This window comes from Gorilla gorilla, chromosome 16 (assembly GCF_029281585.2).
Source record: "Gorilla gorilla gorilla isolate KB3781 chromosome 16, NHGRI_mGorGor1-v2.1_pri, whole genome shotgun sequence".
Lineage (NCBI taxonomy): Eukaryota > Metazoa > Chordata > Mammalia > Primates > Hominidae > Gorilla > Gorilla gorilla.
In genome coordinates this window covers 32,718,853-32,732,094 of record NC_073240.2, presented here as the reverse complement: position 1 = coordinate 32,732,094, position 13,242 = coordinate 32,718,853, and the positions used below count along the sequence as shown (strand labels likewise).

At 41.2% G+C, this 13,242-nt stretch overlaps 1 protein-coding gene and 1 long non-coding RNA gene across 3 annotated transcripts in view; one reads left to right on the top strand and one right to left on the bottom strand.

Moving 5' to 3' along the window:
• The window catches only part of TRPM1 (transient receptor potential cation channel subfamily M member 1), a 79,400-nt gene that overhangs the window by 20,444 nt on the left and 45,714 nt on the right, over nucleotides 1-13,242 (bottom strand). The window contains exons 21-26 of the mRNA XM_055363192.2: nucleotides 11,028-11,279; nucleotides 9,321-9,495; nucleotides 7,703-7,723; nucleotides 6,669-6,813; nucleotides 5,252-5,454; nucleotides 4,478-4,610 (exon numbers count right to left, since the gene is read on the bottom strand). Coding sequence (XP_055219167.2) covers nucleotides 4,478-4,610; nucleotides 5,252-5,454; nucleotides 6,669-6,813; nucleotides 7,703-7,723; nucleotides 9,321-9,495; nucleotides 11,028-11,279 — 929 coding nt within the window. The remainder of the gene's footprint in view (nucleotides 1-4,477; nucleotides 4,611-5,251; nucleotides 5,455-6,668; nucleotides 6,814-7,702; nucleotides 7,724-9,320; nucleotides 9,496-11,027; nucleotides 11,280-13,242) is intronic.
• Nucleotides 4,509-11,326, top strand: LOC129527016 (uncharacterized). Of its 2 annotated transcripts, none has more exons than XR_008671851.2 (4): nucleotides 4,509-4,860; nucleotides 5,302-5,448; nucleotides 9,353-9,499; nucleotides 11,013-11,326. It is a non-coding gene; the product is annotated as an uncharacterized lncRNA (long non-coding RNA). The 2 variants fall into 2 exon arrangements; XR_010131156.1 differs by having other exon boundaries at nucleotides 10,988-11,326.

Below are 13,242 nucleotides of genomic sequence, written 5' to 3'. Positions count from 1 at the left end.
TGTACTCCAGCCTGGGCAACAAAGCAGTACCCTGTCTCTAGAATTAAAAAAAAAAAAAAAAGACAAAACACTTTAATCCATATCCACAAATCTGACAAGAAACCACTTAATCCAGAAAGTTTTGGGGGAATCAGAAAATGCTATTATAGGTTTAGCTCATCTAAGACCCATAGCTTCTTAAGTACAAGGCCAACTACACTTAAAATGTATAATTTATGAGTTATATCCTGCATATTGTGAAATGTCAGACATTAATAAAATGTATGTAAATGGAGGTAGACGATATAAAAAAAGCAAAGAAGAGGCAACGTACCCCACATATTTCAAAATCCTATAGTAATATATTTGATAATTTAATATTAAGTTTGGTGTTAGGCTTCCTTGAAGCCATGGAAAAAAGGAAAACACACTGGATAACATAATTCTCATTGAGAAAAGGAAGTTGGGTCTCTGACAAAATTTTGTCAGGAAAGATTCTTTCTAGCCCAATTGCTCTTGAACCTGTGAACCTGTGATAAGGGATGCTGAACCACAAAGAGAACAGTGTGCTCCGTAGCGGATGTGCAGAAGACACAGCCTCAAATCTCCCAATGATAAGGACTCATGTTGCCAAATATTCTCCTGGAGCAATGAGGACAGAACACATGGGTTGACGAGGTCTACTTTGGCCATGCTGCCAGAAGTTGACCAGACATGGTGGCCCATGCCTGTAATCCCAGCATTTTGGAAGGCTGAGGCAGGAGGATAGCTTGAGCCCAGGAGTTTGAGATCAGCCTTGGCAACATAGTGAGACCCTGTTTCTACAAATAATAATAAAAAAGGAGTTGTTTATAAAATGTTCTTATCCCACCAGCCCTCATGGCTCTTTGCTGTTATCCCTTTGAGCAAAAAGATGGTGCCAACACCAACACTTGTTATCCTTCCTGTGGCACAATCCTTTGGCTCGAGTCTGCTCCTACTTCCTTATAGTAAAACCAGTGTCTTGAACCTGGAGGGAGCATAGCTGGTTTCCTTTTTGATATTCCACGAGGGAACTCATTAAGGATGGGATAGAAATTTATATTCGAATCAGGAGAAAAGCTTTTAAGTCATCCATTCATTCAAAAAAATCTCGAGGCTGAGGCAGGATTGCTGAGGCCAGTAGTTTGAGACCTGCCTGGGCAACACAGTGAGACTTCCTCTCTACTAAAATAAAAAATAAAAAAAATTAGCTGGGCGTGGTGGCACATACATGTATTCCCAGCTACTTCAGAGGCTGATGCAGAAGGCTCGCTTGAGCCCAGGAGGTTGAGGCTGTGGTGAGACCTGATTGTGCCACTGCACTGGGCACAGAGCGAGACCTTGTCTCAAAAACAAAAACAAAAACAAAAACAGAAACAAAAGTCTGGCTCCTACTCTGTGGAGATGTGCAGGCTCTAGGTATATCATGGTGGACCAAACCCAGACATGGCCCTGCCTTCATGCAGCTTAAGGCCTGAGGGTCCTGAACTAGTCTAAGGTGTGAGGTGGTGAAGTTTTCCATAAGGAATTGGCATTTGGGCAGAGATCCAAGGAAGAGGAGCAGGGAAGGAGGGTGAGGTGTATCAGACAGAGGGCACAGCCCATGCAGAGCCCCTGTGGCAGGAAGGAAGCAGTGGCTTTGAGGAAATGAAAGAGAAATGGAATACAGAGCATGAAGGAGAAGATAGTGCATGGCAAAGCCGGAGAGAGGGCAGGGCCTTGCAGGCCTGAGGACAGTGGGGGCCACAGAGGGTTTTTCAGGAAAGCCAGTGCAGGAGGGAACAGGACCCCATGAGAGCTGACAGTGCAACATGGATTGAAATAGCAGAAACAAATACGGAGAGCTCAGGTAGGGGCAGCTACAGGAATGGAAGTGGAAAATGATGGAAGCCTGTCCTAGGTGCGTTGGGGTAGGGATGAAAAAAATAAGTGGATCAGGATGTATTCACGAGGGGAAGTAAACAGAACTTGATGATTGTTAGTGAAGAAGAGGGAGGTGCCACAATGATTTGCCAGTTTGCTAACTGAGCTTAATGGCGATGCCATTCACAGAGACTGGAGTGCAAGTTTGGGAGGAGAACCCTGAGAGCAGGGCCCCTATGACATTTAAGTGGGCGTGGTTGGTAGGACTGACCCAGTGTTGTGTCAATCAATGCTGAATCGTATTGCAAATCTCATTGCAGGACGGAATGTTGGATCTTACAAAATGTTGGAACTTTATGAGAAAAAATAAATGGTTAAATTGTTAGCATTTTATAGGTAAATTTCCAAACATTAGGAGAGAACCATGAATTTGGTTTCTGCACAGAAGCACTAAAAGCACCCTGCGTGGAGGAGAATGATTAATAGGTACCCATCCTGTGTGAACACGCCTGTAAAACTGAGTCATGAGAATCGGTAGCTCAGCTCTGAAAGCTACCAAGACAACAGGGAGACAAGGCAGGGGCTGACATGCTCCTAACCAGACCCTACAGACTGAATAGTGCTGGCGAAGACACGACCGAGAGAAGAGCAGGAAAATCATCAAATGGGAAATGGTGATGCAGAAAATAAAACTAATTTTATATAGAAAGAATATTAAAGAAATGGCAGAAATGCTTGAGTACTTCAAGTTTGATTTTTAAAGTAGTCACAGGTGCCCAAATAACTACTTTTATTTCCATCCTCCCACCTTATCCCTCGCTTCTCAGCTGGCTTGGCTAAGAGGGAAGGGAAACTCCCTTCTCCTCAAGCCTTCTCCTCTTTCTGTCTTGGGCATTCACCTGTGAGTCAGCCTGACAAGGCCAAGGGAAATGGAGGGGCAAGAATGTGCTCCCATCGCTCCTGGGATCTCAGCCGAGGGAAACAGGAAGCAGCATGTTTTCTCTGCCCTACACACTTTCATCCCTATTACGTGTGCACAGAGCCCCCAGAGAAAAATGCAATTTGGTAGTGACCTGATAACCACATTCTTGCAGCTTTGGTCCAAGAATGGTAAAAATCCAAGGAATGCCGGGGAAGGGAGAGGGGGAGGCAGAGCAAAACAAAACACAATCTCCATTGTAAATGACTGGTTAAAATTACGTTCAAGTTAATGTCTAACTAAAAAGTGGAAATTTGATTACATGGGGTACCTTAACTTTCTCATGAAGAAATAATTTTTATACCTTGAAAGTTTAGCAATTACTGTTAAAGCATCAAAGAAACATTTCAAAGTTTTATTAAAAATTCACCTTGGTAAGGAAGAAAGGTGGTGCAGGTAACCCTAGAGTTTAGCTGGTTGGATTTGGTTGGGTCACAAGGTGACTGGGTCTAGGAGGGAACCGGGGCCAGGGACCCACAGTTGCCATCTCCCCTCCTGTGGGCTGGGGCAGAGTTCACTGGCCTCAACATGCACCAGGGAGACCTAAGGTGCATCTGTGAATTCTGTTGTAATTGTTTGGGAACTGTCAGCTGCAATATTTTTTTGAAGTCCCACCCTGTTTTTATGGCTCTCAATGTGTCTATTAGGAAACTTTAATTCTGTGTACTCAAGGATAGAAAGCAGAGCTAGGCATGGCTCCTCTGAGCTCATCCTTCTGGCCACATTGTTAGTGAAACCCTTTGGAACAGTGTGTTATCAGTCACCAAGATCTTTAGCAGGCTGAAAATGCTTTTAGTACATGATAAAGGCTCTCAAAACTTACGTGATAAAAAGTGCAGACAGTGAAGGTCTATTGCTCCTGTCTACCCTTTGCCAGTTGCTCTTTCCCAGCTTAGGGTAGAGCAATACTACGAAGTTTGGAAAATGTCACCATTTCTGTCCCTCGCGACCTGACTTCATTTACTCATTCACCGGTTCACACATCCTGCATTCATTCACTCTGCATTTATTAAGCATCACCGCGGAGATTAGGCTGACCTTGCTGGGTACTGCGGATGTGAAGGTGTCTGAAAGACACACCCTGCCCTAGTTTAGCGGATCCCACCCTCATGGGGCCAGACACCTCACCCCCCCACCCTGCACCCCACCCCTCCCAGTTCCCACTCTCAGGGGAGCCCCAGGAGGGAGCCTTTTCCTCTGCCCTGTGAGGCTGGGAAAGGTGTTGCCAAGGTGCAGCAAGCAGCTAGGCCGGATGAGGAGGGCAGTCCCCTGGGGAGGACCATACTCGCAAAGGGAAGTTAGGAACAGGAGCTGGGAGAAAGATGGCTTTCTGTAGCTTCCATTAACCTTGCGTAAACACCCCCATTTTGGGGTAGGGGGTGAAGGTAGTCAAAACTGTTAGGTTTTCTTTCGGCCCAGGATAAATAAATGTCATTCCCTTCTATATCCAATGCACAGTTATTACCTAGTAACTTTCTCACTATTTCGTGGGAACCCCGTTAAAACGTAAAGTTTAAATAAAACAGGAGAACTCGGAGTGCATGTTTAAATGAACTCTGGCATCCCCCATAGAGTGGGGCGCCCGAGTCAGCAAACCCTTGGCCCACGGGCCCGCGGTGGGGACGCTACACGTACCTCTCAGAAGTGACCCGGATGCGCTCGTCGCTGGACGACTGCTGCTCATCCTCCTTCTCCCGGAAGTGCTCCTGCACGCACTGCTCCTCGAACTCATGCAGCCTCTTTAGCTCCTCGTCGCTAAGGAAGAGCTCTGTGTGAAGGGAGAAGTGTCGGCCACGTGAAAAACAAGAAGAATCAGTTTCGTGGCGTCAATGAGAATTTCACAGCCCCACTTTAATTAAGCTCTCTTCTCCGCCACTCCTAAGGCAGTCGCCACTACTCCAATTGATTTTTATCTAAAAAGGGGTTGTCATACGCCCCAACCCTCTATCAGTTGGAGCCAAACGGCCCGCTTTTAAACATAAAAAACAAAATTACATTTACTGGGAAAGTAAAGCCAAGTAATATTTCCTGGAAAACTTTTTGCACTTATTTTTATGAATAGAGTCAAACGTATAGCATTATTTTCTCATTTTCTTTAGATGCAACAAATTAAGACGTTTTGAAAGGAGCATTGAATTTATATAGAAATTTATAGAGTAGAGTTATTTTAGAGAATTAGCTCAACTTCTGGTCTCTATGAGCTGGCTTTCCTAATATTAATTACTAACAAATTAACGAAACTAGAATAAAATGGGTAAAAATGAGAAGCCTTTTGAAAAGAACAGCAGTTGGACTGAGTGTGGTGCTTTTCACACGAGCAAGTAGTTGAGTGAGATTTCTGTGAGGATGTCCAATTTGAACACTATTTTGAAATCAGCCGAACTTAGAAATGAAGAGCCCTGCACATACTCAATCCACGATCCCGTTCCTCTTGGTCCCCTTCTCTCTTTTTCCTGCAGCGGCCGCTGAGACGCATAATGATGATGTAGATGTGGCTTAAAATGATCATCGGTGGGGGCAGGACTGGCCTGTCATGAAATGTCATAATCAGCTGATATCGCTGGAACTTCCATACCTGGTTGGATATTGATTTTACTTCAAAGAAGGTATTGCTTTAAAAAGAAGACATTTTTACAGTTAGTTATATTACTTTTTATAGTGATTTCCCAGAGCAGTCAAAGTTACTCACATTTAAGTGAAAATACTCAATGAGATGGCCTTTTAGTGCCCTTTAGTACTGATACCTTTGATTATCCAATCTTTTGGTTTATCCATCAATGTGGATTATCTGTGCTTAAGGACATTGTATTCATAAATAGCTAAGTGTAATAAATTGCTAGGTACTGCTTTCTTGAAAAACCACACCGCAATCTACTCATATACTCAAGAAATTTAATTTCCTATGTGTAGTGGTATAAGCCATTTAACTAAATGTTTTCACATGTTTAAACTTTCAATTCTGTCTAACAAGTAGATGACTATTTTTTTTCAACTGAATTAATTAGTTATTGAACTTGTTTGATTGAAGGTTCGTTATTTTGGACATGGGGTAGGTACAATCTTTGTCTTATTTTAGCTTCCAACAGGAAGCAGTAAGTGCATGATTTCATTGTCTACCAATACTGGGACCTTAGGAAAACCAGTTACCTTCCCTGACCTTAGTTTTCTCATCTCTCAAGCCAGAAGTTTGGACCAGGTTTTCTCCAATGCCCTGTTCAATTCTAAGATTGCATATTTCTGTGAAGGATTTTTCCCTCTATATTTTTCATCTTAGAAGCTAAAATCATTTTTTTCAATATTTATTGAGCATGGTCAACATACTCAACACAACATGCCAAATAGGCAGGTTTTATAAGAAACTCGATTTAACCCTTTAAGCCATTTTTTTCTTAGGCCATTTTATCTTGTATTCTATAAATGATCAGAAAAAAATGCTTTACTAGTATTACAGTAATTGTAACAGCTTATGAAACTCATATTGCCTTTTCCACCTCTGCTGATGAATAAAAAGCATGACTTAATCAAATATTCTGTACCCCAGGAGACTTTCATCTAAGAAAATATTTTCATTAGATTAAAATACACGCTAAAGTGTTAAAATACTAACCAAGATTAAATTTAAATGTATTTAAGTGTCAACTCTTGATTTATGAATACATTAAGACTGATTAAGTTTGAACAAAGAGACTGCAAAAATTGGATCTACTTAAAAACCCTAATGAAATTATCTGCAAATATATTAGTATCTTGGGAGAGTTGTGAGATTAAATGGAAAATCTGTACAGTAATAAATAATAAGCATGTGGTCATCGGCTGTGACACGTACTTGAACACAGCAATCAGCAGGTTCACCAGCAGGATGTTGGCGACCAGTAGATAGCACGCCATGAGTGCTGGAGTGAGCCAGGCGCCGGGGATACAGGGAGGAAGCCGCTTGCCCTCCTCATCATATAGGTTCTCACCACAAGGAGCTGAAAGAAAAAAATAGTTTTGTCTTTGCTTTTTACATATAATGAAAAGGATAAATATCTCTTACATATGTTTTTCAATACCTATTTCTTTTTTAATATGATTCTTTCTTATTTCATAAGCAATATTTTTTCCATGGGAAAAAATAAACTCTGTAGCCCCAGCTACTCGGGAGGCTGAAGCAGGAGAATGGCGTGAACCCAGGAGGCAGAGCTTGCAGTGAGCCGAGATCGAGCCACTGTACTCCAGCCTGGGTGACTGAGCGAGACTCTGTCTCAAAAAAAAACAACTCACACAAAGAAAAAAGTCAGAAACTCATATATGCGCTCAAAGATAGTAATTATTTGTCATATTTCTAAACATTTTCCCATTTCTTTATTGTGGCTTTCAAATATAAAAGTCTTCATTTTTAAGCAGACAAATGTATCTTTATGTTTTTTCCCTTTATCGTTATCCATTTGAAAGTCATTGTGGCTTCTAATTATTTAACATCAGCTTATGCTGTCTTCTGGTTGTTTTCTTGGTTTCATTGATACATTAAATTTGAAAATATTTTTGTTATGTTGTATGGGTTAGGGATTTCCTCTACTTCCCAAATTGTTTAATCAACTGTTTTGGTGCCATGTATGAAAAATAATCTTTTCTCCCTCTGCTCATTTGAAATGCAACTTTTTATCATAGGGGGTCTATTTCTCCCCTAAAAAAAATAGGGTGATCCCAACAGTGAATTTATGGTTCTCTTTACTTTTTACTGACAGCTTAAAAAGTACTGGCACCAAAAAACAAGAGAAGTATTTGAAAACAGTTTAAGACTACTAGTAATCAGCTAAGGAAAAGGTAATTGAAAAACATATTCCATAGACTAGAACAATCAATTCCATGTAAACTTACGATTAATTTCCATGGCGTAGACTACGTAACGATTGGAAAGCAGGATTTTTGTTTTGTTTTGTTTTGACAGGAGGGGAGGAAAGAAAATAAGATGATGGTTGAGAGAAAAGTAAAACAAGTGGTTTAACAACATAACTGTTTTGCTGTGAAGAAATGCAAATATTTTAAGCTTGGGAAATATTGATTCACACTTAGAAACAGTGATCTATTTAGAAGAATTACATATATTAATCATTCTAGAAAATATATATCATGGATATTTATTTTACCCTGTGTCATAAGCAAGAGCAAAAGCTCACTAGTTAAAAATACTGTGAAAAAGACATGATGTTACTGGCAGATGATCAGGTTAACCAATCACACGCTCCCTATATTCCAACACAAACACCTCATAAGCACAAATAACTACAAAATTATTAGTTAATAGATCAAGAATCAAAAACCTACATTTAATTATGTTACTGAGAATAGCACAGCCTAAAGTTTACCTCTTTACCTTCTCTCATAACCCAATTTAATTAAAAACAAAAAGAGCTCAACAATAAAAATATACAGTTTATGCCTGGAATCCAGGAACTTTTAACATGTATGTATATCTACCTAAACTAATATTCTTTTGAAATCAAATTAGATTTTTATGTTCTGGCTTACCAAGCTACTAACACACTTCAATAGTTGACTTTGTGATACTTGCAATAATGATATGGTCAGAATGACATTATAAAAGTTAGAAAGAAGCTACTGCATGAGCTGGTTATTGTCTAACCTAGAGGCAGTAGATATACACTGACAGCCCTACATTCTATATGAGAGGAAGATGATAAAAACTTTCTATTCCCAAATAGCAGAGCTCTGGAAGCAGCAGACATGCTATTATAGCTGATGCTTTATGATAAATGACAACATGCAAATGAAAATATTGGTCCTGAAATGGAAATGGGACTAAAAGTGCCTCCTTCACTGGTGGAACATTTATTCAACTGTCTTGGTGAAATAGTGTACAAGAACATTTGAGCTTTACATTCCTTCAATCCAGAAGACACCAGCTCAGCCTGCAGAGGAGCTGGGCCTACATTCCCCAGAAATCTGTGCAGGATCATAGCCCATTTCCTCTACTAACATCCAGATTATTTTTGATAATACAAAATAGCACTCTAGTAGTGAAGATGAAATGGGTAGCTATGTGGAAAATGGGCTCTGATGGCTTTAAGAAGAGGATGGTGGGACGTATCAGTTACTCTGCTCTGTTCACTAGTTCATTCTACTGGAAAACACTACCAGCCTTATCCTGGGGTGGGGAGATACTGGGTTGAAGAAAAACTAGGCTATTGGCATTAGAACTGCATTCATGTGACAGGATGTCCATCAGGTCCAGCTCAAGGGAAGTGAGACTCTTTTGGAATTCTAGTGAATTATTTTTAGAATAAAAGAAATGACTGATGTCTGAAAATCCATGTTCCATAATTTGTTCTTATTTCTTTGTAAAATAATTTGATGCCTATGGTGGAGTGACAAATATTTTTTATTTCCAAATTAATACATGTTCTTCCATTAATTTGGAACTGATCATCTGCCTCAGAAGCAGGGAAGAGAATCTTACTATGAATTCTACTCTTACGGTCTATCTGGTCTGCAAACACCTCTCCATAGATCATCCAGTAGGGCATGTAGAAGATGTTTCGGGCCAGTTTCCAAGAAGGCTTCTCCTCTGGATGCAGAATGGCTTGACGGGCTACTCCGAAACTCATGAGCACGACCAGCATGATGACCACAAAGTACAGCATGTCGATCATCTGGGTAAGGAGAACATTTGTCTCTCACTGTCTTGGCTTGTGGGCCAAGTTCACCCTGGCTCATTATATTGCTCTCTCCAATTAAGCACTTCACGAGTGCTTAATTAGGATGAAGAAAGCCTCTTTCCCTTCCTTCCTTCCCATCCCTGGGAAGGCTTTTTCCTACTCCATGCAATGCTTTATGCCTAGAATGTCTTCTAGAACATTGCTATCTTCATCTGCTCTTCATCCTTCTTGCTTCTTCTCTGTTGTTGCCCATAAACACATGTCCCTTAGTAACTACAACTGCAAATGGAGAAAGGGAAGAATTATAAGAAAAGATGGGAGTTTGTAAGGGATACTAAGGAGTAAGAGGAGCAGATACCTAAGGAAATAAAACAATAATGAATTGAGAGTATAGACCAACATTTATTCATTCACTACACAAGTGCTGAGTGGTTACAGTGAGCAATGCCCTGGTTACTGTGGATACTAAACTGGTATAATTCCTAATTTTGAACATCCCTGAAGATGGAGGCCCTTGCTGGAATTTACTAAAGCATACTTCCCTTTGCTCAAAACCACTTGCCCTATAAAGAGTCCTTCCTAAATGTAGGAGGCTTGCTTTCTTCTTGTACCAGTCCTAACACTGAAGCTCTTTTAGGTAATGTAAGGATGACCTGCTGGTTCATTTTCAGTTTCATATTCTCTGGCCTGTTCTGGAGTGTAAGTCATCATGGTCTAATCACATGGACTTCCTGTGTTCACTCCAGGCCAGAGTAAATGAGCTGAAGATCATCTGGAGTACAGGTTGGGGATTGGCCCTGGGCTCCCTTTGTCTCCGGCTTCTACCACATGTTAGGAGGTTATAAATCAGGCGGGGGTTTTTTTTTTTGGCCATATATACATTCTGAAGTGGATGTAGTCTCATAGAACATCAAATCCATGTCCCTGTACTAAAGAATGCTGAAAATATGTTTCCAGCCATCAAGAAGTAAATATTTTGAGACATCTATTTTGCTACTGAATTCCTATTGCATCAAAAATTGATGTTCTCTTATGTCCTGGGAAAGTGAAGTAAGCTCTTATAAAAAAAGAGGCTATTTTGTTTTATATTGCTGTCAAAATAGACTCATTAATAATAAATCAGAAGGAATAAAAAACAAAGGTAATTAGTCACCCTACAGTTGAAATATGGTATGGAAGAAGGGAGACAGTATATATTGAGTACCTGATATATATTGAGAGATATATATATGTGTACGTGTGTATGTATACTCACATATATACAGTGTAGGTATATACACTATATATGTATATATGTTATGTATATATACACAGTAGGCCCTCAACTCATGGTTTTCTACTGGATTTTATTAAGTTATCAACATGTAGGAGAACTGTGTATCTTAAAGCAAAGAATATTTCCTTTAAAAAGCCAACTGCAAAAGAAAAAACCAAATGAAATTGAAGGAAGCCATGCCCAAGGCCTGTTCTTATGTCCTAACCACAGCCAAAGTCTCTCTGGATACCCACAGGATGCCACTACTAACCATCTTTCCAATCATCATCACGTATGGCCCCAGATACTTGTTGACACCAAAGATGTCCAGGACACGGATGTACCAGAAGATGATATCCACACAGTAGATCACCCGGCCATAGCCCATGTAGGGCTGGTTCTGTAGGCGAAGAATTGCTCCAATCATGAATGTGGAAATGGCCACGAGATCTGTGATGTTCCAGTACTCCTGAAGCCAAACTTTGATTTTCTGGCTGAGTTTGCCTGGTTCTGACATGAGGATCTGAAAACAAACCCCAAAGAACAATAAACTGAGATGCCGTATTAGAAGTCTTGTCTTAGAATCTTGGAACAATAAGACTGGTGGAACATTCCAGGTCATCTGGCCCCTTTCCTACTCAAAACGTTTAAACACTCTTCTTCTCAGGCAGGGAGAGATATCTAGAAAGGGAAATTCCACGGAATCCTCCCTATTCTTAGATTCAGGGTTTTACAAACTCAGGAAATGCCTTCTAAATTATGTCCTTCTGGCTGTAATTAAAGCAGCTGCATTTTGATTTCTTTTTTAATTATCTGGACACGTGCCTGTTACTCCACATTCCAGAGTCACACAGGATGAAAACTCTAGAGCATAGATGAGCCCCACGTGGCCCCACAGAGGGGCAGTCCACCCAGTGGAGATGGCAGAATAGCACTAGGAAATGTTTTGATTTGGCAAAATTCCTTTGCAACTTAGACATGAGAAATTAGGGGAAAGTTAGACCAGGTTTTCCCCTACTTGAGATATTATCCTTTCAAAATCACTGCTGCTTAAGGGGAGACTTCCACAGAGTAAAATGGAAGATATTTAGCCAGCAGCACGCACAGGCATGCGCAGAGCCTTCCCAATGGCACAGCTGTCTGTGGTGCCACACTGGGGTGGAGGGTTGCCATGCCAGGTGGTACCCCTTCAGTTGCAGAGGTCTTGGGGATCTCTGTGGTAGGATGGGGCAGTGGCTATCTGTCAGCCCACACAGAAGGGATTCACTAGTTTAACAACCCATGCACACTAGCTGATGGCCACCCTCTCTCTCCTATAACTGGGGGCAGGTTTCTGGAATAAAGAACAGTGTCTCGGTGTATGGTGGACCCTCAGCAAGGTCAGGACGGCACAGCGATGGTAAAGCAGGCCGCTCAGGAAATACCAGTTGCAGCACCTGCAGAATTTGAATGAAGCCCAGCTAGAAAAGGAACAGTAGTAGAAGGTGGCATGTATAATTTTGGATTCAGTGCTCTTTTGGTTTTTCAGGCTCTAATTAGACCGATGCCATCAGATTCCCTCTATCTGGACTAGGTTAATAATGTTTTTCAGTTCAGTGAAAGGGTCAACAGTTACTGCAAAATAATAATATTGGTTGTATATCAGTTGGAGAAAGGATATGAAATGATGCTGTGGGCTTTTTCAGCTCAAGTTGCTTTTTTTGCTTGGATACATGCTTTCTCTTTATAAGCAAATTTAGTGAATTAAAACTTCTGAATGATATTGGAAAGGAAAGTATCCGGCCTATCTTTCCTCTGCTGTCTGCAGAGATTGCTTACTGGGAGTTACATTTTCACTCGAGCCCTCTGGGATAACGAGTCATGTGTGAGATGGTATCTGTTCTTTTGCAATACTGAGTTGAAAATCCTGTTCCCTCTGTTTGCAACAAATGCTCTAGGCCCCTCCCATATCCCCTGGAGCTTTTCCCCAGGTGGGCTTGCCCACCCCATCTGCTGCAGGTGCTGCTGTTAGGCCCACACCTGCCCCCTTCTGGGAGGCTTGCTCTTAGACGCTTGGAGCCATGTCTCTGGTGGGTACCAATGACAAATTGAGGTGGGGCCCAAAGGTGAGACAGACTCCACAGTGTCCAGTCCACTCAGAGCCCCCTACAGGATTAGGCCAAGGACAGGGTCCACCTGAAGCCACACCTCACTTAGCTCCTTTTCCTCCTGACTGGGAGCCCTCCCTTCATAAATCTCTTGCACAAGAGTCCAGAGATCAAAGAGATGACATTTTTCCTGTAACTTTGGGCTTTGGACCACACTGTGCAAGTGTCCCTTGTATCTCTCTTTCTCCCTTCTGATCCCAAATAACTAAGCCAAAATTTGTACCCAGTTGCGGTAATTGGTTTATCTCAGGTCGCTGGCAGCATTTGCTGATGCTTTCCTATGCATTCAAACCTGTTTTCATTATTAAATATCTTTATTTTGCCTAGTGGTTTGATTTG